This window comes from Eptesicus fuscus, chromosome 14 (assembly GCF_027574615.1).
Source record: "Eptesicus fuscus isolate TK198812 chromosome 14, DD_ASM_mEF_20220401, whole genome shotgun sequence".
NCBI lineage: Eukaryota > Metazoa > Chordata > Mammalia > Chiroptera > Vespertilionidae > Eptesicus > Eptesicus fuscus.
The window spans coordinates 79560368-79582003 of NC_072486.1; the positions used below are offsets into that span (position 1 = coordinate 79560368).

The following is a 21636-nucleotide window of genomic DNA, read 5'->3' on the forward strand; positions in this document are numbered from 1 at the left end:
ACAGTTTGATCGACAAGTTGAATGCCGCCCTCCATCTCATTTTCAAGTTTAGCCTAGCCCTTTGGCTCAGTGGACAGAGCGTTGGCTCGTGGACTGAAGGGTCACCATCTGGTCAAGGGCATGGACCTCCGTCGCAGGTTAGATCCCGGCTAACCATGTGCTGGAGGCAACCAATCTTGTCTCTCACATCTCACATCGAGGTTTCTCTCTTTGTGTCTCTCGCCCTCCCATCTACTCTCTAAAAATCAATGTAAGAATGCCCTGGGGTGAGGATTAACAAAACAAACACATTTACATGGAAATGCATACAACTAAGTGGCCAAAATCATTTTGAAAAGAATAAAGCAGGAGGACTTGCACAAATTCCAAACTGACTGATTAATGGCTTATCAATAATGAATATACTTGTGGAACAGAAACAACCCCACGCACATGGGCAACCAACTACAGTAAAGGACCCAACACTGGGGAAGGAAAACCAAATAACCAATGGTACTGGGAGTGTGATATTGTAAATCAGAAGACGCCTTAATCAATAAGCCAAATTCATTTGGAGTCCTGTTCATTTCGCTAGCGCTAGCGGGCCCAGAGGAAAATCTTGCTTCTCAAATTCTGGGGCCCAATATGGTGGAAGTCTCCCTTATTTATGTTTTCAGCTCTTTGTTTCCCAAATTTGGAGTGAGACTTCCAGACCTTCTGAGAAAAAGTCCTGTGTGCTGGGACTGGGCCGTGAGACCATATCTCAAGGCCTGGCCTGGCGCCAGCACTGACAACTCTGTCTGGGGCATGGTTTATGGCCTCTCTGGAATGGGGAGTAGTCTTATTTTTCCCTGTTATTTAAGCAAGCAAACGTTTACAGAAGCCAGCATAGCAGGGTTAAATTTTGAACAGTTTTTACCAAAGAAGGAGGTTACTGTGCTTTAGGAGAAAGGCACCTCCATTTGCCTTCCTGGGACAAAACATGAAAGCTTGTATCACATGCAAAAATTACTTCAAACTGAAACTATAAAGTGAAGCGCACCTTCATGGCTTTAGGGTTGGCAACAATTTATTTTTTTTAGGTTTTAAGGATAATATTTATTTTTTAAAATTTAGTGTGTCCCCACAAGAGCAAACAGAAACAAAAAAATCAAAGAACAAAGTCATCCATAACCACGAGCAGGTCCAGTTGGACGTGTCCTTCTAGGTCCCCTGTGTACCTACACAGCTAAGCTTCCACTTTTATGTAATCACCGTTGTGTGAGTTATGCATCGTGCTTTTCACACATCATGAGTATTTGCCATTACCATCCCAAAGCTGCAGGAGTATTTTGGTAACCAAGAATATCAGTATATCAACATATGTGTAACTCCATCTATTGGAAAAAATCCACATTATTAACCAGTAGGCAGTACACTGCACCAACTCAGTCTGGAAGAAGAAAATGTAATCCTGTCTTTCTTGGTGATAAACAATTCATAAAGGACAAAAATAGACAACAAGCCTCTAGATAAAGCTATTGGCAGAGTTAGAATTAAAATACTGCATCTCCTCCCCCCCCCCCCCCCAGCCGGTTTGGCTCAGTGGATAAGGCATGGGCCTGCGGACCAAAGGGTCCTGGGTTCAATTCCAGTAAAGGGCATTGTACCTCGGTTGCAGGCTCCTCCCCGGCCCGGGCCCTGGTTGGGGCTTGTGCAACCAATCGATGTGTTTCTCTGTCTTTCCCTCTCTCTTTTATTCTCCCTAAAAATCAATGGAAAAAATATCCTTGGATGAGGATTAACCAATAAATGAATAAATAAAATACTGCATTCCCTTAATGTTCAATTAAAAACGAGGCAAAAAGCAACAGTACACAAAGTATATATAATGCAGCTACAAGAATTCATACGATTTATGCTGTTGAAATACCAGCAAGGAGGCAAGTTTGCACTGAAGTCCTTAACGTGTCCACCGCACAGCCGAAGGAGAAGCACCATCTCTGCCTGCTGCTGCCCAGCCCGGCGAACAAGTCCTGACTTCCGTTTCTGAGACGCTTAGCAGTTCCATGACCGAGCTTAGGCAGAGGTTTTCTAACTCATGACTAAGTACTAGTCATGGAGGGGAAACCAAAGAGGCTGGCGATCTTGCTGAACTGAGACAAGAACAGTTCAGGGAGGCCCGGCGTGGAGGAGAGGCGGGAGCGCCCAGAGGAGGGTCTGGAAATGTGTGCAGGGGTCCACTTGAGTCTGTCTGTGCGTCGTTCTGTCCACAGGCGACGTGTGGCTCCACAAGGCTGGCCCAGAACAAGCGCCAAGGAAAGAAGTCCTGGGAGCTCTGAGCTGCACCGCTTCCCCAGGTCCCAGGAGGCCGCAGTCATTCCCGCCTCACCAGCCAAGTGAAGACAGCAAACACCCAGGGCATCAGGCAGCTGCCCCGCAGGGCTGTCAGACTCATCCTGAAAATGCCTGAAGGACAAGCTTCTGGTGAAGACCTGAGGGTGGGGTGGGCTTTGGCAGGGGAGTGGGGGGAGTAGGGAGAAGATGGGAGTAAAGGGCAGGCTTCCAAAGGCAGACCAATCCTCAGTAACAACTGCCACCAGAGTGAAATCTCTCTTAATCCACACCCAAGGATATTCTTTCCATTGCCTTTTAGAGAGAGTGGAAGGGAAGGAGGGAGGAGAGAGGGACATCAATGTGAGAGAGACGCATCACGACTGGTTACCTCGTCCACAAGCTCTGAGGACCGGGATGAACCTGCAACCCAGGTACATGCCCTTGACTGGATTGAACCCGAGACCCTTCAGAGCATGGGATCAGGGTCCTGACAAACGAGACAAACCTGAATCCCTGTCACAGGCCAGAGGAGCCTCGGCTGCCGTGATGACGCTGTGGGGTCCTGGATCAGATCTTGGAACAGAAAAGGGCATGAAAAAGCTGGTGAAAGCAAATGTCTTCGTTCTGACAAATGTACCAGTTACGGAAGGGGGGTCAGGGGGACTATTATCTTTGCAACCTTTCTGTAAATCTAAAACTAACCTCAAATAAAGTCGATTTAAAAGGCCAGTAAATTGCAATGATACACCTTACTTAAGGCACACACGCGAAAATACTCATCACAGCACATTCATGAGAAAACATGTCCCTCCCTGCTTTTGTTGTTTAGGGATAAAAATGGATAGTTTAATCACGAAACATTACCAAAGTTTTACATAAGTACTAATTTCCAATATCAGAAGTAATAATTTATTTCAAAAATTGCCTTCCTCTGTCAGGGGCCCCATTAGGAAGCAGGAGGCACCGCTGTGGGCCCTGCCTCTGAGCCGGGAGGGGCGGGCGGCATAACGCAGACTAGAAGCGCCCAGTCCCAGCAGCTCGGCCGGGTCAGCAGCCAAGAGCCTGCACGGAAGGGCAGGGCTGCAAGAGGGAGCTGGGCGGGGGGGGGGGGGGGCACAGGGTGGACAGAGCTGCCTCTGACAGGAAATACTAGTGGAGTAGTTTTGGGGAAGAAAATAAAGATTGAGTCTTTCAAGTTGTAGCTTTTATAGTAACACGAGCAGCTAAGCAGCAGTAACAGCAGGCTTGTGCTTGTGCCTGGGTTTGGAGCTAAGAAGGGAGCTATTTGGGAAGCTGGACGGGGTCGGCGTGGAGCCGAGGGTGGGGCGGCGGGAGCAGGAGGGCAGGCGGGTGCGGGCCGGGGCGGGAGGGCCAGGTGCTTGGACTCGGCTAGAAGCCAAGGAGGGACGAGCTTTCCGTCCCAGTGGTTGGAAGAGGAACTGGGTGGAAAGAACTTCTGGAGCCCCAGAAAGCATCATCTGACACCGGGACGAACCTGCAACCCAGGCACATGCCCTTTCTGCAGGCAGGGAGACCGCCGCAAACCAGCCGGCCCTGGGGACGGGGCGGTGGCCGCAGGAGCTGAGGAGGCACCTTCTCCAGCAGCCGGCCTGGCCTGGGAGCTGCCGTGTCCCCCGGGAGGGCACCCTGGCGAGGCCCTGGGGCTGGAGCGGGGCTGGAGGGGAGAAGGAGCTGTTCTGTCTACCAAGTAGAAGGTGGGTTCCATTTCAGAAGGTTAAGGAATTTGTAAGAATCCTGGAACCACAGCTGAGGAGGGCTGATCTCCATGTCGTGCGTCTCCAGCAGCAGCGCCAGGCTGAACAGGGGTGGTGGGGCCACGCCCGTCTTGACGGGAACCGTCTTGCTTTGTTGCTTAATGACCCGTTCCCTTTGGCCTGTGGCTAAGGACCTTGGGCTTGGCTAGAGGACGGCTGGCTCCTGAGCTGGGAACCTTGGGGAGTGCGGACAGTCCCCTGGCAAAACGTCCGGCTGCGCCGAAATGGAAGGCAAGGTCTCCGGTCACTGAGCCTGCGCAGCCCTTCCCGCGGGGCTGGGGCGGGAGGAAGGGAACGGACCGCGGAGGCGCTGCCTGCTCTGCGGCCCTGGTGCGGCCACTGCCACCTCCTTTATCGCAGCGACAAGAAGGTCTCCTGCCGAAACCGGTTTGGCTCAGTGGATAGAGCGTTGGCCTGCAGACTGGAAGGTCCCGGGTTCGATTCTGGTCAAGGGCATGTACCTTGGTTGCGGGCACATCCCCAGTGGGGGGTGTGTGGGAGGCAGCTGGTCGATGTTTCTCTCTCATCGACGTTTCTAGCTCTCTATCCCTTTCCCTTCCTCCCTGTGAAAATCAATAAAATATTAAAAAAAGAAAAAAAAAAGGTCTCCTGTCTCTGAGTGCAGGGCCTGCGGCTTGCTCGCCTGGGTGCCGCCCGCTGTTCACAGGCCTGTGGCTTCCGGGCTTTTGCAAAGCTGAACTCGGGGATTCGCTTTAGGGTGTTGGTCCCTGAGGCCAAAGGGTCTCGCTTTATGACTGCATCCTGGGCTTCCTGGAAGAGGGCAGCTTTACAAGTTGTACTTCAGATCACTGTTAACTTCGGCCAGCAGGAGGGCAAGGGCGAGGAGGTTGTAATTGGGAAGAGTTGATGGAGCAGCCGGACTGACTGCCGGAACTCTCCACGGCCCGGCCCGCGTTCTGCTCCCCCAGGCACCGAGCCATCCTCAGTGGGCCCCGCGCAGCGACTCCTCCAGGCTTCCCGCTGCCTTCGGTCGGCATCCTGTGACGGGCCCTTGCTTTTCTCTAACCTCATCTCCTCCTGCCAGTGTTCCAGCCGCATTTGACTCCAATCCCAGCCTCAAACCTCCGTCTCTTGCACACGCTGGGAAGGCCTGGCCTTCAGCCCTGCACTGGCTGCTTCATGCCACAGGGCTTAGCTTCAGTGTCACCTCAGGGAGCCTCTCCTGCCGCCCAGCTCACCGGATTTCTACCTTGAAAATGTCCTGCTTTTGTCTGTCTTCTCCACTAGAGTACCAACGGTGAAACCAGGGGCCACAGCTGTCTCATTGGTCACGCCCCGGAGCCTTTTAGGCATTTAAGAAACATGTTGAGTCCGTGGTCAAAGAATATACGCAACCACTGTGATGTCTGACGTGGGAGGGACAGGCTTGCTGCTCCTCCTCCGTTCACCCCTGGGACCCACTGCAGGGGTAGAGGCACCAGGTGGCCCTGCAGAGAACCGTCTACCCCTGATTTGGGGTGCGATGCTCGCCCGCATCCCAGATTCATAACCACCCATGCTTCCTCTCTCCCTGTGACAGGGTACTCCGGTTCGCAGACCTGATGGCTAGAATGAGCTTTCTTGCCGTTCCTTGGTATGGAACACGGAGTTGGCACGCACTCTGGCAGACAGCAGATCCCAGGCTCTGCGATGACTCAGAAGTTTCCTTCCTTACGTCTCATTGTTCGAGACCAAGTCTGAGGTTGAAGAAAAGACGACAGTGACAACAGCTTAAAACCTGGCCCACACTGTGAAACTGGCAATTTCAAATTGCAAATGTTTTAGAATCGTTTCAAAAAAATTTCAGACGATATTTGCTTTGAGACTTTTTGTAAAACCACACAGTACAAAAGCTTGTCACTTCCGGGTGTTCATGAAGCACAAGCTCAGAGTCTGCTGTGGACACCAAGATGGTGGCACTGTGCTCGCCTCCCACGCCCACATCGAAATTACAGCCAAATCACTGAGCCACCTGAAGACCAGTTGAACAGAAGTCCGATGACTAAGGATGTTAAGAAGCCACATCGACAACGGTAGAGGGGCTAAGATGTAGAACAGCAGGCCCCACGCCCGGGTGTGGTGGTTAAAAATCAGGAGGGGCCCTAACCGGTTTGGCTCAGTGGATAGAGCATCGGCCTGTGGACTGAAGGGTCCCAGGCTCGATTCCAGTCAAGGGCATGTACCTTGGTTGCGGGCACATTCCCAGTGGGGAGTGTGCAGGAGGCAGCTGATGTTGCTCTCTCATTGATGTTTCTGGCTCTCTATCCCTCTCTCTTCCTCTCTGTAAAAAATCAATAAAATATGTTTAAAAAAAAATCAGGAGGGATTCCTCAGCTGTGGAGTGAGGGATCCCAGCCCAGGGTTCCAGTGCTGGGAAGAGAAGTCCCCAATAACATCTGGCTGTGAAAAGCAGCAAAGACTGTGTCCCAGAAAGACAGTGGGTGGCTAGAGACGTAGGTGCTGCAGGGCTTAAGGGGGCCATGCACAGACTCACCGCTCTTCACTTTGGGCAGCAGCTCCAAAAGTGCCAGGGACACCTTAATTGTGGGCACATCCCCAGTAGGGGGTGTGCAGGAGGCAGCTGATCGATGTTTCTCTCTCATCAATGTTTCTAACTCTCTATCCCTCTCCCTTTCTCTCTGTAAAAAACAAAATATATATTTTTAAAGTGCCAGGGACATGTGGGGAGAAAATAAGTTGACTAACTTAAGGGCACGGGCAAGGACTGGAGGGGCAGCAATCAGGGCAACTCTCTCAGGGACAAAAGTGCTGGCCAGCGCCACTCCTTTTGGGAGCTCCCCTCCCATTCCACCGGCTGGGCACAGGTGGGCACCAAGCCTGAGTCTCCATCAACCTGGCTGACACCACTCGACACCCTGTTGATGCCCTAAGACACCCTGCCCCACCCAACTCACCACTCAGCCAGAACCTCTTCCAGCGACTTTCCCACACGTGGCCAGCCTCTGCCCGCTTTCCTAAAGTCTCAGAGATCACAAACCCTAACGGAGCGGCTGACCTCAGTGACCTGGACCTCTCGTAAAGCAGCCCACGCCCAGTACCAGCAGCAGCAGATCACGTGGGATTTATTCCCAGGATGCAAGGTTAGCTCAGTATCTGCCAATCAAGGTGATTCGCCCCATAAACAAGGAAGGATAAAAATCATGTATTAACAGACATAGAAAAGCATTTGACAAAATCTAGCATTCATTAATTATAAAAACTCAACAAAGTGGGAATAGTGGAGACATGCCTCAACATAATGAAGGCCATATGACAACCCATAGCTAACATACCCAACAGTGAAAAGCTGAATGCCTGGAAAAGGAGGAACCAAGATGGCGGCATAGTTAAACAACTAATCTGCTGCCTCACACAACAATTTCAAAAATACAACTAAAAGACAAAACATCTACCACCCAGAACCACGGGAAAGCTGGCTGAGTGGAAGATTTACAACTAAGAAGAGAAGGAGCACAAACGCTGAAAAGCTGAGGTACAGAGGCGCGCGAATCGGGCTGGCGGCGGGCGACTGGGTGCGCGGTTTTTCTTCAACCCGCAGTGAGACAAGCTCCCAATCACTCTGAAATCCAGTTTCTGGGGACACTCGGGGGACCCAGACACCTACGGGGAGAAGCTGGACTCTCGGCCATCGGGTCGGAGAGTGAGAGTGACTTTTCTGCAGAGGTGCGCCCAGCAATCATTGTTTACTGCGCTGGAGCGCGGGGCGCAGGGACTTGGAAAAGTGGAAAGGCAGAGACGGCTGACGCCAGCCATCGCCGTTGGCCACGCCCCAGCCTAGTGACGCCCTGAGACCCCGCCCAGCCCTGAGGCCTCGCCCCGCACATTCTACAAACCCGCCTAGGCTCCACACAGCGGCTTTTGCATATAAATGGCCTGTTCTGTGGCAGCTCAACCAAATTAACTGCAGCTCCAGTCAGACTGCTCCAAAACCGCCCAAGCAAAGGAGGAGAAAACTAGTTCTTGCTGTAGCTCCTGCTGGGGGACACACAGTATACAAGGGTACACCAAGAGTGTCCACCTCAGGTAACTGGGAGGCTGACCCGTTGAACCAATAGGACATCTAGTACACAAAGCTACCCAACCAACTCAGGGAAGCAGAGAATATGAGGAGGCAAGGAAACAGATCACAAACCAAAAAAATGGAGGAGAACAAGTGACTGGACATAGAGTTCAAAACCACGGTTATAAGGTTTTTCAAGAATTTCATGGAAAAGGCCGATAAATTCAATGAGACCCTCGAGGATAAGAAAAAGGACCAACTAGAAATTAAACATACACTGACTGAGATAAAAAATATTATACGAGACCCAAAAGCAGACTAGAGGATTGCAAGAATCAACTCAAAGATTTGGAATACAAAGAGGCCAAGGACACTCCTCCAGAGAAGCATGAAGAGAAGAGAATTCAGAAAGTTGAAGATAGTGTAAGAAGCCTCTGGGACAACTTCAAGCGTACCAACATCAGAATTATGGGGGTCCCAGAAGAAGAGAGAGAGCAAGACGCTAAAAACCTATTTGAAGAAATAATGAACGAAAACTTCCCCCACCTGATGAAAGAAATAGACTTACAAGTCCAGGAAGCGCACAGAACCCCAAACAAAAGGAATCCAAAGAGGACCACACCAAGACACATCATAATTAAAATGCCAAGAGCAAAAGACAAAGAGAGAATCTTACAAGCAGCAAGAGAAAAACAGTTCGTTACCTACAAGGGAGCACCCATACGATTATCAGCTAATTTCTCAACAGAAACCATGCAGGCCAGACGGGAGTGGCAAGAAATATTCAAAGTGATGAATAGCAGGAACCTACAACCAAGACTACTCTACCCAGCAAAGCTATCATTCAGAATTGAAGGGCAGATAAAGAGCTTCATGGATAAGAAAAAGCTAAAGGAGTTCATCACCACCAAACCAGTATTATATGAAATGCTGAAAGGTATTCTTTATAAAGAGGAAAAAGAAGATAAAAATTATGAACAACAAATACATATCTATCAACAAGTGAACCTAAAAATCAAGTGAATTAAAAATCTGAGGAACAGAATAAACTGGTGAACTTAATAGAATCAGAGGCATAGAATGGAAGTGGACTGATAATTCTCAGGGGGAAAGGGGTGTCTGTGTGGAGAGTATGGGAAGAGACTGGACAAAAATCATACACCTATGGATAAGGACAGCGGGGGGGGGAGGTAGGGGCAGAGGGGGGGGGTGGGAACTGGGTGGTGGGGAAAAAGGAGAAACAATTGTAATCTGAACAATAAAACAAACCTTTCTTGTGTGTTTTTTTTTGTATTAAAAAAAAAAAAGCTGAATGCCTTTTCTTAGGAACAAGACAAGGTTGTCCACTTTCACCACTTTTATTTAACACGAGAGGCCCGGCACACGAATCTGTGCACAGGTGGGGTCTCTCAGACTGGCCAGCGATTGGGGCCTATCGGGGCAGGCCGGCTGGGGGGACTACGGGAGGTTGGCTGTGGGAGGGCCCTGACCACCAGGGGCAGCCCCTGCATTGAGTGTCTGCCCCCCGGTGGTCAGTGCGCATCACAGCTACCAGCCAGTCGCCTGGTTGTAATGGTCACTTAGGCTTTTAAATATACTCGAGGTCCAGTGCACAAAATTCATGCAGAAAGGCCTGGCCGACAATCGGGGCTGATCGGGGCCTTCCTTCATTCCATGCTGTCCCCCTTTTGTGCAGCGCACGTCATAGCAAGTGGTCGAACTCCCGGTCAGTTGAACTACCAAAGGGGCAATTTGCATGTTAGCCTTTTATTATGTAGGATAGATGGTACTGGAAATCCTAGCCACAGCAATCAGACAAGAAATAAAGTGCATCCAAATTGGAGAGGAGGAAATAAAACTGTCAATATCTGCAGATGACATACTGTAGAGAACCCTAAAGATTCCACCAAGAAGTTTTTAGAATAAAACAATTACCAACTCACACAACTCAACACCAAAAAAAAAAAAAACAACACAAAAAACCCCCAAAACACACACAATATATCCCAAGAAACTAGAAACACCAATCAGAAAGGATATATGCACCCCTATGTTCATAGCAGCACAATTCACCATAGCTAAGATTTGGAAACAGCCTAAGTGCCCATCAGCAGATGAGTGGATCAAAAAACTGTGGTACATCTACACAATGGAATACTATGCTGCTGTAAAAGGAAGGAACTCCTACCATTTGCAACAGCATGGATGGACCTGGAGAGCATTATGCTAAGTGAAATAAGTCAGTCAGAGAAAGATAAATGTCACATGATCTTACTTATTTGTGGAATATAATGAACAACATAAACTGATGAACAAAAACAGATCCAGAGAAGCATCGATCTGACCGTCAAACCTCAGAGGGAAGGCAGGGGACGGTGGGGGTAAGGGGGAGAAATCAACCAAAGGACGTGTATGCATGCATATAAGCCTAACCAAGGGACACAAACACCAGGGGGGTGAGGGCATGAGCGGGGGTGGGGTGGGGGGCAATAGGGGAATAAGGACACATATGTAATACCTTAATCAATAAAGAAAAAATTTTAACATTTAGTGGTTTAACATCTACCTCTGAACCGGGCAGTCATGATTCGATTCCTGGTCGGGGCACATGCCTGAATTGTAGGCTCGATCCCGTGGGGATCAATGATTTTCATCATTGATATTTTTCTCTCTCCCTCTTTGAAATCAATAAAACATTTTTTAAATGGACAAAGGAATTTAATAGACATTTCTCCAAAGAGGACATACAGATGGACAACAGGAATGAAAAGATGCTCAGTATCGCTAATCATCAGGGAAACGCAAATTAAAACCACCTTGAGATTATCTCCCCAGACCTGTCAGGATGTCATCGATAAATCAACGAACAGCAAGTACTCGTGAGGATGCAGAGAAAAGGAATCCTCGTGCACTGCTGGTGGGATTGCAAATTGGTGCAGCCACTGTTTGAAAACAGTGTGGAGGTTTCTCAAAAAAATTAAAAATAGAACTGCTCTATGACCCAGCAATTTGACTTCTGGGTATTTATCTGAAGAAATCCAAAACACTGATTCAAAAAGATACATGCATCCCTTTGTTCATCGCGTTGATATTTACAACAACCAAGATATGGAAACAGCACAAGTGTCTATCAATAGACAACTGGAATATTACTCGGCCATAAAAAGTATTTAAATCTTAGCATTTTTAACAACCTGGATGGACCTAGAAGGAAATATGCTAAATGAGATAAGTCAAACACAGAAAGACAAATTCCATATAATGTCCCTTATACCTGGAATCTAAAAAACAAAATCAGTGAACAGAAACGCACTCCTGGACACAAAGCACAAACTGATGGCTGCCAGATGGCAGGGGGCTTGGAGGATGGATGAAAAGGTGAAGGGATTAAGGAGTACACATCGCCAGCTATAAAAACAGTCAGGGGAATACAAATTACAACATAGCAACAATAGTCATTAATACTGCAATAACTGAATCGTCTCAGATTGGCACTAGACATATCAGGATGATCACTATGCTATACATGTGAAACTAATATTGCATATATCAACTATTTGAAAATGTAAAAAAAATTTAAAACATTTCACATTGCACATAGAATTTTACTTGAGGCAGAAAAAATAAACACATAAAAGACCAGGTTTCTTCACAAATTGTCATAAACCTCTCTACTAAAAAAAAAAAAATCCTGAGCAATTGTAATTCTTACTAACCTCTTTAAATGTTAAATACATTCAGGATTATAGAAATAGAGCATCTACCACATAGAATAAACGTAGGAGAGCAATTGCACAGTTAAACAGAAACAGACTAGCCCTGGCCAGTGTGGCTCAGTGGTTGGAGTGTTGGCCCGAAGACCTCAGGGCTTGTCAGGGCACATGATTGAGTTGCAGGCTCAGTCCCCAGTGTGGGGCTGCAGGAGGCAGCTGATCCATATTTCTCTCTCTCCCTTCTCTCAAGTCAACTAAAAATCTTAAAAAAAAAAAAAAAAAAAAAGGACTTCACACAAGGGAATAAGGCACCACGAATATTTTCCATTAGGCCTTGATAAGCTAAAGCGAAACGAAGTTCCCTGTATTCAACTGCAAGGAAGACAGTCTCCATTTGCAATGAGTTATGAACTTGTGTCTAAACTTTGAGAAGAGAACCGAGTTGATTATGTCAACACTAGAGGCCCAGTGCATGACTGAATCATGCACGTGTAGGGTCCCCTACACGCTTTCGCTTTTGATCACGGGGCAGCTGGGTGCCTGTCCGCTGGTGCCAGAGCAGACAGGCACCCAGCTCCACCACTTTTTTTTTTTTTTTTTAGGTTTTATAAAATTACATTAAGTGTCTTTTAATGTAAAAATATTTACATTGAACACCCGCCCCCATCCTTGCCCCTTCTCTACAGATCACATCCATTTTTAAATTTTTTCCTTTTTTTAAAAAAAATTTGTTTGTTAATCCTCACCCAAGGTTATTTTTCCATTGATTTTTGTTTTAGGGAGAGTGGAAGAGAAAGGGAGAGACAGAGAGCAACGTCGAGGTGAGAGAGACACATCGATTGGTTGCCTTCCGCTCGAGTCCTGACCAGGGCCCGGGCCGGGGAGGAGCCTGCAATCAAGGTACATGCCCTTGACCAGAATTGAATCCGGGACCCGTTGGTCTGCAGGCTGACACTCTATCCACTGAGCCACACTGGCCAGGGCCAGATCACATCCTTGATGGGCAGCCGAGGAAGCAAGAGCTCAGCTTCACTTGGGCCACTCCTCCAGGCGGCTAGGCCCTGGGCAGCGGGGACCGTGGCAATTCTGTCCCTGAAGGTTCAGAGGCAACATGGCCAGCTAAGCACCAGAGCTGGAATGGGACAGCGGCGCCACAGTTCAGGAAACACACAGGACAGTCAGAGGTGGAAGACATCTTGGGTGAGAGGAATAGAGGAGGTATGAATGAATCTGTGAATCTCAGGCCTCCCCTGCGGCTGCCTGGACCCCAGGCTCCTTTGAATCCAGTTTTTGATGCTGTAGACACAGGCTGTCCAGCTTCTGCAGATCCTCTGAAAGACCGTTCCTAAGATCCTCATTGTTTCTTAGAAATTCTCTCACCGCTTCCAGCCGAGTTAGGATCTCTTCTGGCAATACCTCTTGTTCTTTCGCTTGAAGATAAATCTCTTGAAGTTTTTCCTTTAGAAATTCCATTTTGATTTCATGGACTTGGCTCTCACTCAGGTAAATGCCTGTTTCATAGTCACACCCATCTCGATGATCTTCCTCGGGGATGAGGACGGCCCAGTCCGATGTCAACAGCTCTTCTATCCTGGAGTACGCCTCCACAATCTCTGGGATATTACGGAATTCATTCAGAAAATGTTGGATCTTTATCTGGAAATCTCGAAGCCACATGGAAGATACCTTCATCTCTGAAGAGTGCATGATATCGTTATGACACTTAATCACCTCTGTGACTTTCTTTCGATCAACCAGGAAGTGATCGCAGGCGTTGATGAGGTTGAAAAGAGCCACTGCATCACATTCCTCGGGTCCTGCTTTGTCCGCCAGTCCTGCTTGGCCACCTCCCAGGCGTCCGCGGGCCAGCGGCCCGGCCGGCGTTGCCCCAGTGGACGTCTCCGTTTCTGTTGGTGTGATGTTTCAGGATCTCCCGTTTCCACGTTTCAGGATCTCCCGTTTCCACTCCGTGCACACCTGGCACTGAGGCTGGAACTGGCGCCGCGCGGGCTGCACCTGGAGCCGCCGCGGCAGGTGGCGCCCGGGCCCAGGCCAGGGGCACAGGCGAGCAGGCTGTGGTGGAAGGCCAGCATCTCCCGGCCCACAAAGCCCTGCAGGCAGCGGCGCAGCAGCAGCAGGTAGTGGCCCGCCTTCACCCAGTTCTTGTACTCGGCCCAGTTGAGGTGAACCACCAACTCCCACAGCACCATCTCCCGCTCCTGCCACGGGGGCGGGGCAGGCGGCCCCAGCTCCACCACTTTTGATGGTCCGCGGCGTTGAGGGGGGCTACCCTGCTGTTGAGAGGCGCAGGGGGCGGGGGATCCTCTCAACGGCCAGATCCGCAGCTGCTGAGGGGGCCTGCCGCGGACACCCAGCTGCGCCTCTCAACGGCAGGGTAGCCCCCCTCAGTGGCAGCGGATCCGTGCCTCTCAATGGCCAGATAGGCCACCCCAAGTCCCGCCCCCCAGCCTCCCGCGGCCCAATCGTGGGCGTAGTGGAGTGATGGCAATTTACATGTTACTCTATTATTAGATAGGATGCCGGTAATTCTGACATGTGGATCAGACCATGGGTGAATTTCAAGCAATCATCAGTTTCAGAGCTCAAACCAGAACATGAAAGGTTAAGGTTAAAAGAGACTCAGCTGGCTTTTAGAGATGTAAAATATTTTATTTGTAAATGGTGATCTTCTAAATCTGTGTCCACAAATTCCAAAACCCATAACACTCTGTATACTTCAAAAAATTCAATTTTGCCAACATTAGATACTATCATACAGAACCAAAAACAAAACAGAAACCGGTAGGACAAATACTGGTAGGATGTCAGATATTGTACAAGAGAAGAAAAATATTCAAGAAACAAATTTCATACAGCTATTTATCAAGAGAAAAATATATACAATTGATTTATTCTGTAAGATAAAAATACATCATGCCATATACATTACAAGTTCAGAACTGCATCACTGAATATACCACCAGCTTACAGTCCACTTGAATTGTGCACACAAAACTTCATTTTATACTCAGCCTGTGAAGTGTCAGTACCAGAATTTTAAGTACAAAATAAAAAGCTAACCTGGTTCGAAATGCTGATTAAGTTTCTACAAGCAAACACAAAACAGCGTGTGTTTTTTATTAAAGAAATGTAAACAAACAGATCATACAAACACATTTTAAAATCACATCTTCCAAAACCCTTTTGCCGGAGTCCTGCAGCCCATGATCACATCTCCTTTTTTTTTTTCCTTTTTCAAATTTTTGTGTTAAATAGAAGGCTAGAGTTAGATCAGAGTTCCTGCTACATGATCCTAGTATGTTTAAATGATTTTTTGTGGCTTGAAACAGTTCTAATCAAAACTACTTTTGCTGAAGAAAAGTCAGCCTCTATGTGGGTGTCTCTTTAAGCAGTTATTCACAGTTATCACAAATTGTAAGCACAAAAAAACCTGACTGAAGAAGTAGGGATGCAACAATATAATATGAAAAAATTAGTTTAAATTACCAAAACAGCTATAAAAGTTGTAGTCATGGCATACACTCTGTTCTATCAGAAGGTGTATAAAACATTAAGTACTAATTGACCGTGGTTTCCAAAAAACTCCAAACACTCTAGGTTGAAATTTTGGTTATTACATAATTATAATGGCATATTTATAACACAAAATTATATTGTAACATCCCTATGAACATTTTATAAGCACCCGAGCTGCTGCAGAGCCTGGTAGCATTTGGTCAATAACTATTTTTATACTGTATTTTTTCTCAAAATATTTACATATCTGTACAAAGTAACAGGGTCTGTTAGTTCTGCAGGTAACAGCAGCAGCTTGGCTTTCTTCTAACTTTTATTTAAAAATAGCTTCATTCACTTATTCAATAATAAATACAAAAAGTTTCTCTTATTTTACAGAAATCAAAAACTACAATAAACTGACTCATGGAATCAAGTATTTAAATGTATTTTAGTGCAAGTTATTATCCCTTAGCTCTATCCCTAAGGAAGTCATTTCAGTACATTCCTTGTTCAGTGGTGTCTACTTTATTTAAAAAACTTTAAATTAGAGGGCCTGCCCCTTTTTCAGATAAGGCCGTGGCCAGCACTTTGGACATGTCCCTTCGCTGGTGATTTCAGTCTTACATTCATAGGAAGGCCCTTGCCCCGGGGCAGGGCAGCCATCGGCTCTGTGCCCCAGTAAGTTTCTCCTTAGTGAGACTAAAACAACAAAACAAAACAAAACAAAACCCACCCACAAAAAGAAAAAAGGAGGAAAGAAAAAGAAAAAAGTGCTGGACCATCTGTAATTCTGTAACCTCAGCCACTGGAGGAGCGCTGCCGAGTCCGCCTTCCCTGGGGCCGCTTCGCCCACAGGGCTGAGGAAATCAGACTCCCAGAAGCTAGATTTCAGTCATAAACAGAAAATAAAAATATATCTCTGCTGCCAAATCCAAACGGTGTGTTGAATCGCTTCTTCCTAGGGACACGCCGCCCGCCGGACAGCAGGAATGCATTCAGTTCATCCACTTGCGGCAGTTGACAGCTCCACAGTGACAGGGGATCTTGTGCTGGTCGTCTTCAAAGTCAAACTTGTAGTCATAGCACAGCTGCCCACGGCAAAGACACAGAGTCAGGGGCCGGGCGGGCGGAGAAAGGGCCCTCCCTCCACCCGCCCAGGGCCCGCCAGCAAACCACAAGCCCAGGAAGACCGCTTTGCTGGGCTCTGTGGGGCTGGCAGGGGTGATGGGGAACCTCTTGAAGAAGCAAAGAAACAAGCCCGGCCCTAGCCAGTGTGGCTCAGTGGTAGGGCCCTCGGACCGCTGGGTCTCGGGCTCAATTCCGGTCAAGGACATGTACTTCGGCTGCAGGCTCCAGCCCCAACCCTGGGAGGCAACCAATGGATGTCTCGCTCTCCCATTGATGTTTCTCTCTCTCAATGGAAAAATACCCTTGGGTGAGGATTAACAACAAAAACAATAAAAGAAACCAGCCTGGCTGTGTTTACCTCGGGTCCCAAAGGGACAGAGGAAATCGGGAGGCAGTATTTTCAGGCCGAGCCAGACCCGAGAACGGGCAGCGGGCTGGAGAAGGAGATCTCCACAACTTCCCAGCACGCTGCCCTGCAGGCGAGACCGCGGGTCCCCCGCCCCCCCCCCCCCCCCAGCTCCAGGCTCCCCCGCCCCTCACTGGCCCATGGGGCACTGCAAGTACCATCCTTCTCTCCCTCATTGTTCCTCACTGAGTATTTCAAAGATGTCTTTCTATAGGAGTCACCCAATTATTAACATCTCAGACCAAGCCTGTTGTCAAGGAAGCTGGGAGTCTGCCCAAGTCCCATGGTACAACCCCCTGGACCCCAACACTCCCAAACCCGGGAGGAACCACACTCTCACGACCCCCATGCTCACTGGCACCATGCTGGACTTCGCACTTTCTTAGTTCCTCATCAAGTTACTTCAAGATGTGCAAAAGGCCTTGGTTCAGCTCTTGATTTAACAAAGGGAATTCCAAAAAGATGACCGAAACACAAGCAGAATACCACAGCTCTGCTCACGAAGGGCTGGGGGCCCCTCCCACCCGAACGGGAGGGCTCCTGGGCCCACGGCGCTCAGCGGCAGCTTTCCAGCTCTGGCGCTGCTGTGATGCGCGCCAGCATTAGTGGAAGACAAAGTCGGGAAATGCAAATGAGGCGATCAGGACTAATAACCTTAAGTTATCTTTGAGACCAAAGAAATGTCAAGGTCAGCATCTAGCATTCTGAAGAAAAAATAATAAAGCAACTAACGGTTGTGAAAATCTGTTGATGTGAAAACCTGTAAGTTGTACTCCTCGTGTCTGGGAATACATGATCTGGAGCGAAGGGCGCCCCAACCCTGCTGCCTACGCCCTGCGGTGGCCTCATGCGAGCCCGTGGGCCTGAGGCCACAGGAGGCAGCGGTGCCCGGATCTGCTCTGCAGGCTTTTAATCGTTAAAGGAATCCTGCCACACTGTGACCAGAGCAGGGGAAGGAGGAGCCCCAGACACAGGGAATGCTGGGGGAAGGAAGGAGGGACCAGGGAGAGGTGGCAGTAAGCACTCTGCTGCGGTGTGGCACGTCGGCCAGTGAAGGACCACGGGTGGTGAAAGGGGACCGACCCGGAGAAGGCTGGGTCCAGAACAGAGACCTGGGAAACCACGGCACGTTAACTGAAAGAGGCGGAACCACACCCAAGGACCCGCACGGCGAAGCTCCACACGCTTACCTCTTCTCCTTTCTGGATTCTGCGGCTGGAGCTGATGATAATTTTGTGTCCTCTCTCAAAAGTCACCACCTCAGCCACACAGTTAGGTGCACATGAATGGTTGATGTATCTGCAAACCACCATTTCAGAAAACTATACATCAACTAGAAGACGCTTTAAAAACTTGCAGCTCATAGGGAAAACTTTTCCCTAATTACACTTCTATTTGCTCATCTACAGAACAAGAACAAATATAATTTTAAATAAAACTTTGAAACTTATCTGCTCTAAATTTCTGAGCCTGGAAGGCGAGGACAGTGGCCCGCTGAAAGGAAAAGGGCCTCGATCAGACGGTGTCTCACCTTGCAGGCCCTCCTGTGAGTGTGGCATCGATCACGTGGTCGTTATCCATGCGGAACATGTACACGCCGCGGTTCTGAAAGAGAAACAACTCAAAAGTCCTCTCTTCGGTCCTCACACCGGGAAACCTAGGCCGATGTGAGCTGAAATGCCCCTGGTCACACTCTCCACGGATGTGACAGCAGCCAGTCAGCTGACACGTGCTCTGAGTGGCGAGATGCCTGGAAAACCAGCCAGGCTCATTAATCTATACGCATCTCTGCAAATAACAACATGGAGTGAAGACTAATGGGAAGATGAGGCTTTTGTTCAAAACTGAACCCAGCACGACAGTCAGCGCTGGCCGTCTCTCAGGCTGTTTGCGGCACAGAGACGGAGAGGGAGGGCTGTGACACTTACCTGAGACTCATAAAGCTTCTCCTTTCTGTTTGCTACTTCATTTCGAATGATGGTCCCAATGTATTCAATGACCATGGTGTGCTTCTCGATGTCTCTAGCAGCATACAGGCCCAGCCCCTGCAGGAAAAAGTGTGTGTGTGTATCTCCAACATACTTCAATGTCTATTGAATGTCTATTGAATGTGCTATCTGCAACTTGAAGAACAGACAACTGTACCTCTTAAAGCTACGTTATCACCACCCTGCTGTGTCTTGTTTACGCTAAATCCTTAGGGCCTTATAAAGTAGCCCTGCTGAGACCCCACCAGCTAGACAGGCTAATGGTTTCTGAGGGTTATCTTGTCCCTATTTCTAAAGGGACTAGACACTTAATTTAATGACGTTGAAACAGGGCTAACTGTAGGGGATTATGAATGAGACTATAAACAGGCATCAGATTTGGCAGTGAGTTCCTGGAAGCTAGGGCCAAAAGGAGAAACAGGCAAAGCTAATTTACTCTATCTGGAAAGTTGGCAAGTTCCTGGGAAAGGAGATTTCCCCCCAGTATGAGATTCTGAGCTGCTAAAGAAACATACAGGAATCTGAACTGGCCCCAAGACTGGAGCATCCTTCTCCTTTGCAGCTTGTGCTGTCTGCGCTAGGAGCCTACTGAATCCCATGCGACAGGCACCACCTGCAGTCTTCAGGAGCACACGTTCTGGAAAAACAACATGCTGGAAAAAATATGGATAATTCCCAGGGAGATTTGCATTTTCTCATCCCAATCTGAGTTTCTGTGTTTTCAGCAGAGAAGGCAGGCCGACTCCATGCTGCCTGGGGACTCCCCACACACTCCTCCTCGGGCCACCGGGAGCACCCGGACAGAGGCCGATGCTAGAGATTTTCCTGCGGAGTAAATTACTTTCTTGGGGAAAAAAGGGTCTAATTTATCTGTTCAATTTCAGATATGACTCGGGAGGTGCACAAACCGGGACACAAACAGCATGGACAGCAGGACAGTTGGACTACATGGTGCTCCAACAACTGTTTACTCATTGGAAGAAAATCAAATTGTTTAAACATAAAAAAGTTAAACTTCTGAAAGAAAACAATCTAAGAGACGACATATACCAAGTACAGTCTTAACCAAGACTAGAAGCTATAGAAAATTATGTGTTTGACTACTTAAAATTAAGACTTTTGTAAGAAAGAAAAAAAAAAAGGACAGTATACCTTCTGTTAGGCAAAGTTTTTTCTGCAGGGAAATATCTAATAGTGAGCGAGTCCTTACTAATCAAACAACGGACAAAAGATGAATATGCAATTCACAGGAGAACAAATCCCTATGGCAAACATGAAAAGTCACTCATTCGAAAATAAAAAGCTTCTGCACAGCAAAAAAAACCCACCATCAAAATAACAAGAGAGCCTGGCTGGCGTGGCTCAGTGCTTGAGCGATGACCTATGAACCAGGTCACGGTTCGATTCCCGGTCAGGGCATATGCCCAGGTTGCGGGCTCGATCCCCAGTGTGGGTGTGCAGGAGGCAGCCAGTTGATGATTCTCTCTCATCATTGATGTTTCTATCTCTCTAGCCCTCCCTTCCTCTCTGAAATCAATAAAAATATATATTAAATAATAATAATAATTAAAAAGTAACAAGAGAGCCCATCTCATGGGAGAACATATCTGCCAATGATACATCTGATAAAGGGTTAATCTCCAAAATATGTGGGGGACTCATACAACAGAAGACAACAATCCGATTAAAAAATGGGCAAAGGACCTAAATAGACACTTCTCCAAAGAGGACATACAGATGGCCAAGAGTCAAATGAAAAAATGCTCAAAGTCACTGATCATCAGAGAGATGCAAATTAAAACGACAATGAGGTTATCACCACACCTGTCAGAATGGCTACCATCAACAAATCAACCAACGATAAGTACTGACGAGGATGTGGAAAAAAAGGAACCCTTGTGCACTGCTGGCGGGAATGCAGACTGGTGCAGCCATTATGGAAAACAGCATGGAGATTCCTCAAAAAATTAAATATGGAACTGCCATTTGACCCAGTGACCCCACTTTTAGGAATATATCCTAAGAAACCTGAAACTCATCAGAAAGAATAGAAGCACCACTATGTTCATAGCAGTGCAATTTACAACAGCTAAGACTTGGAAACAGCCTAAGTGCCCATCAGCAGATGAGTGGATAAAAAAAACCTATGTTTTTTACATTCACACAATGGAATACTACGTGGCAATAAAAAAAAAAAAAAAAAAGAACTCTTACCATTTGCAACAGCAATAATTGACCTGGAGATTATTATGCTGAGTGAAATAAGCCAGAGAAAGATAAATATCACATGATCTCACTCATATGTGGAATCTAATGAACCAAATAAGCTGATGAGCAAATATAGACCCGAAGCATGAACAGACTATTGAACCTCAGAGGGAAGGCAAGGGAGGGTGGGAAGAGACCCACCAATGAACTTGTGTGCAGATATGTACAACCCGTGGACACGGACAATGGCATGGTGAGGGCCTAGGGTGGGGAGGAGGATGGGAGCGGGTGGAAGAGATTAATGGGAGGAACAGGAGGACCTATGTAATACTTTCAACAATAAAGCTTAAAAAAAAAAAGTCATTCATAATTAAAGTAACAATATCAGTCTACACTTAGCCGGCTGGCAAAATAAATAAGTACATAAAAGGGCTGTAACCTTTACTACAAATGGGAAAACAGTCTCAGTGGATGCAGGAAGAAACAAGCAATCACGGCTACCAACACACAGAAAATAAATGCTGGTCAGCAGTGGACGGTTTAATTAACTACAGCTCAACACCATGGAGCATCACGGCCGGTG

At 47.7% G+C, this 21636-nt stretch overlaps 1 protein-coding gene, 1 long non-coding RNA gene and 1 pseudogene across 2 annotated transcripts in view; 1 reads left to right on the forward strand and 2 right to left on the reverse strand.

Moving 5' to 3' along the window:
* Window positions 1–2251: 2251 nt before the first annotated feature.
* On the forward strand, window positions 2252–3014 carry LOC114228783 (uncharacterized). Its single transcript, XR_003614902.2, has 3 exons — window positions 2252–2445; window positions 2615–2726; window positions 2818–3014. It is a non-coding gene; the product is annotated as an uncharacterized LOC114228783 (long non-coding RNA).
* A 9482-nt stretch (window positions 3015–12496) lies between these two features.
* Window positions 12497–14014, reverse strand: LOC103301774 (uncharacterized protein CXorf38-like; annotated as a pseudogene).
* Window positions 14015–14453: 439 nt separating this feature from the next.
* The window catches only part of KMT2C (lysine methyltransferase 2C), a 254869-nt gene continuing 247686 nt past the window's right edge, over window positions 14454–21636 (reverse strand). The window contains exons 56-59 of the mRNA XM_054726138.1: window positions 18786–18902; window positions 18389–18462; window positions 18048–18156; window positions 14454–16411 (exon numbers count right to left, since the gene is read on the reverse strand). Coding sequence (XP_054582113.1) covers window positions 16319–16411; window positions 18048–18156; window positions 18389–18462; window positions 18786–18902 — 393 coding nt within the window. The 3' untranslated portion in view covers window positions 14454–16318. The remainder of the gene's footprint in view (window positions 16412–18047; window positions 18157–18388; window positions 18463–18785; window positions 18903–21636) is intronic.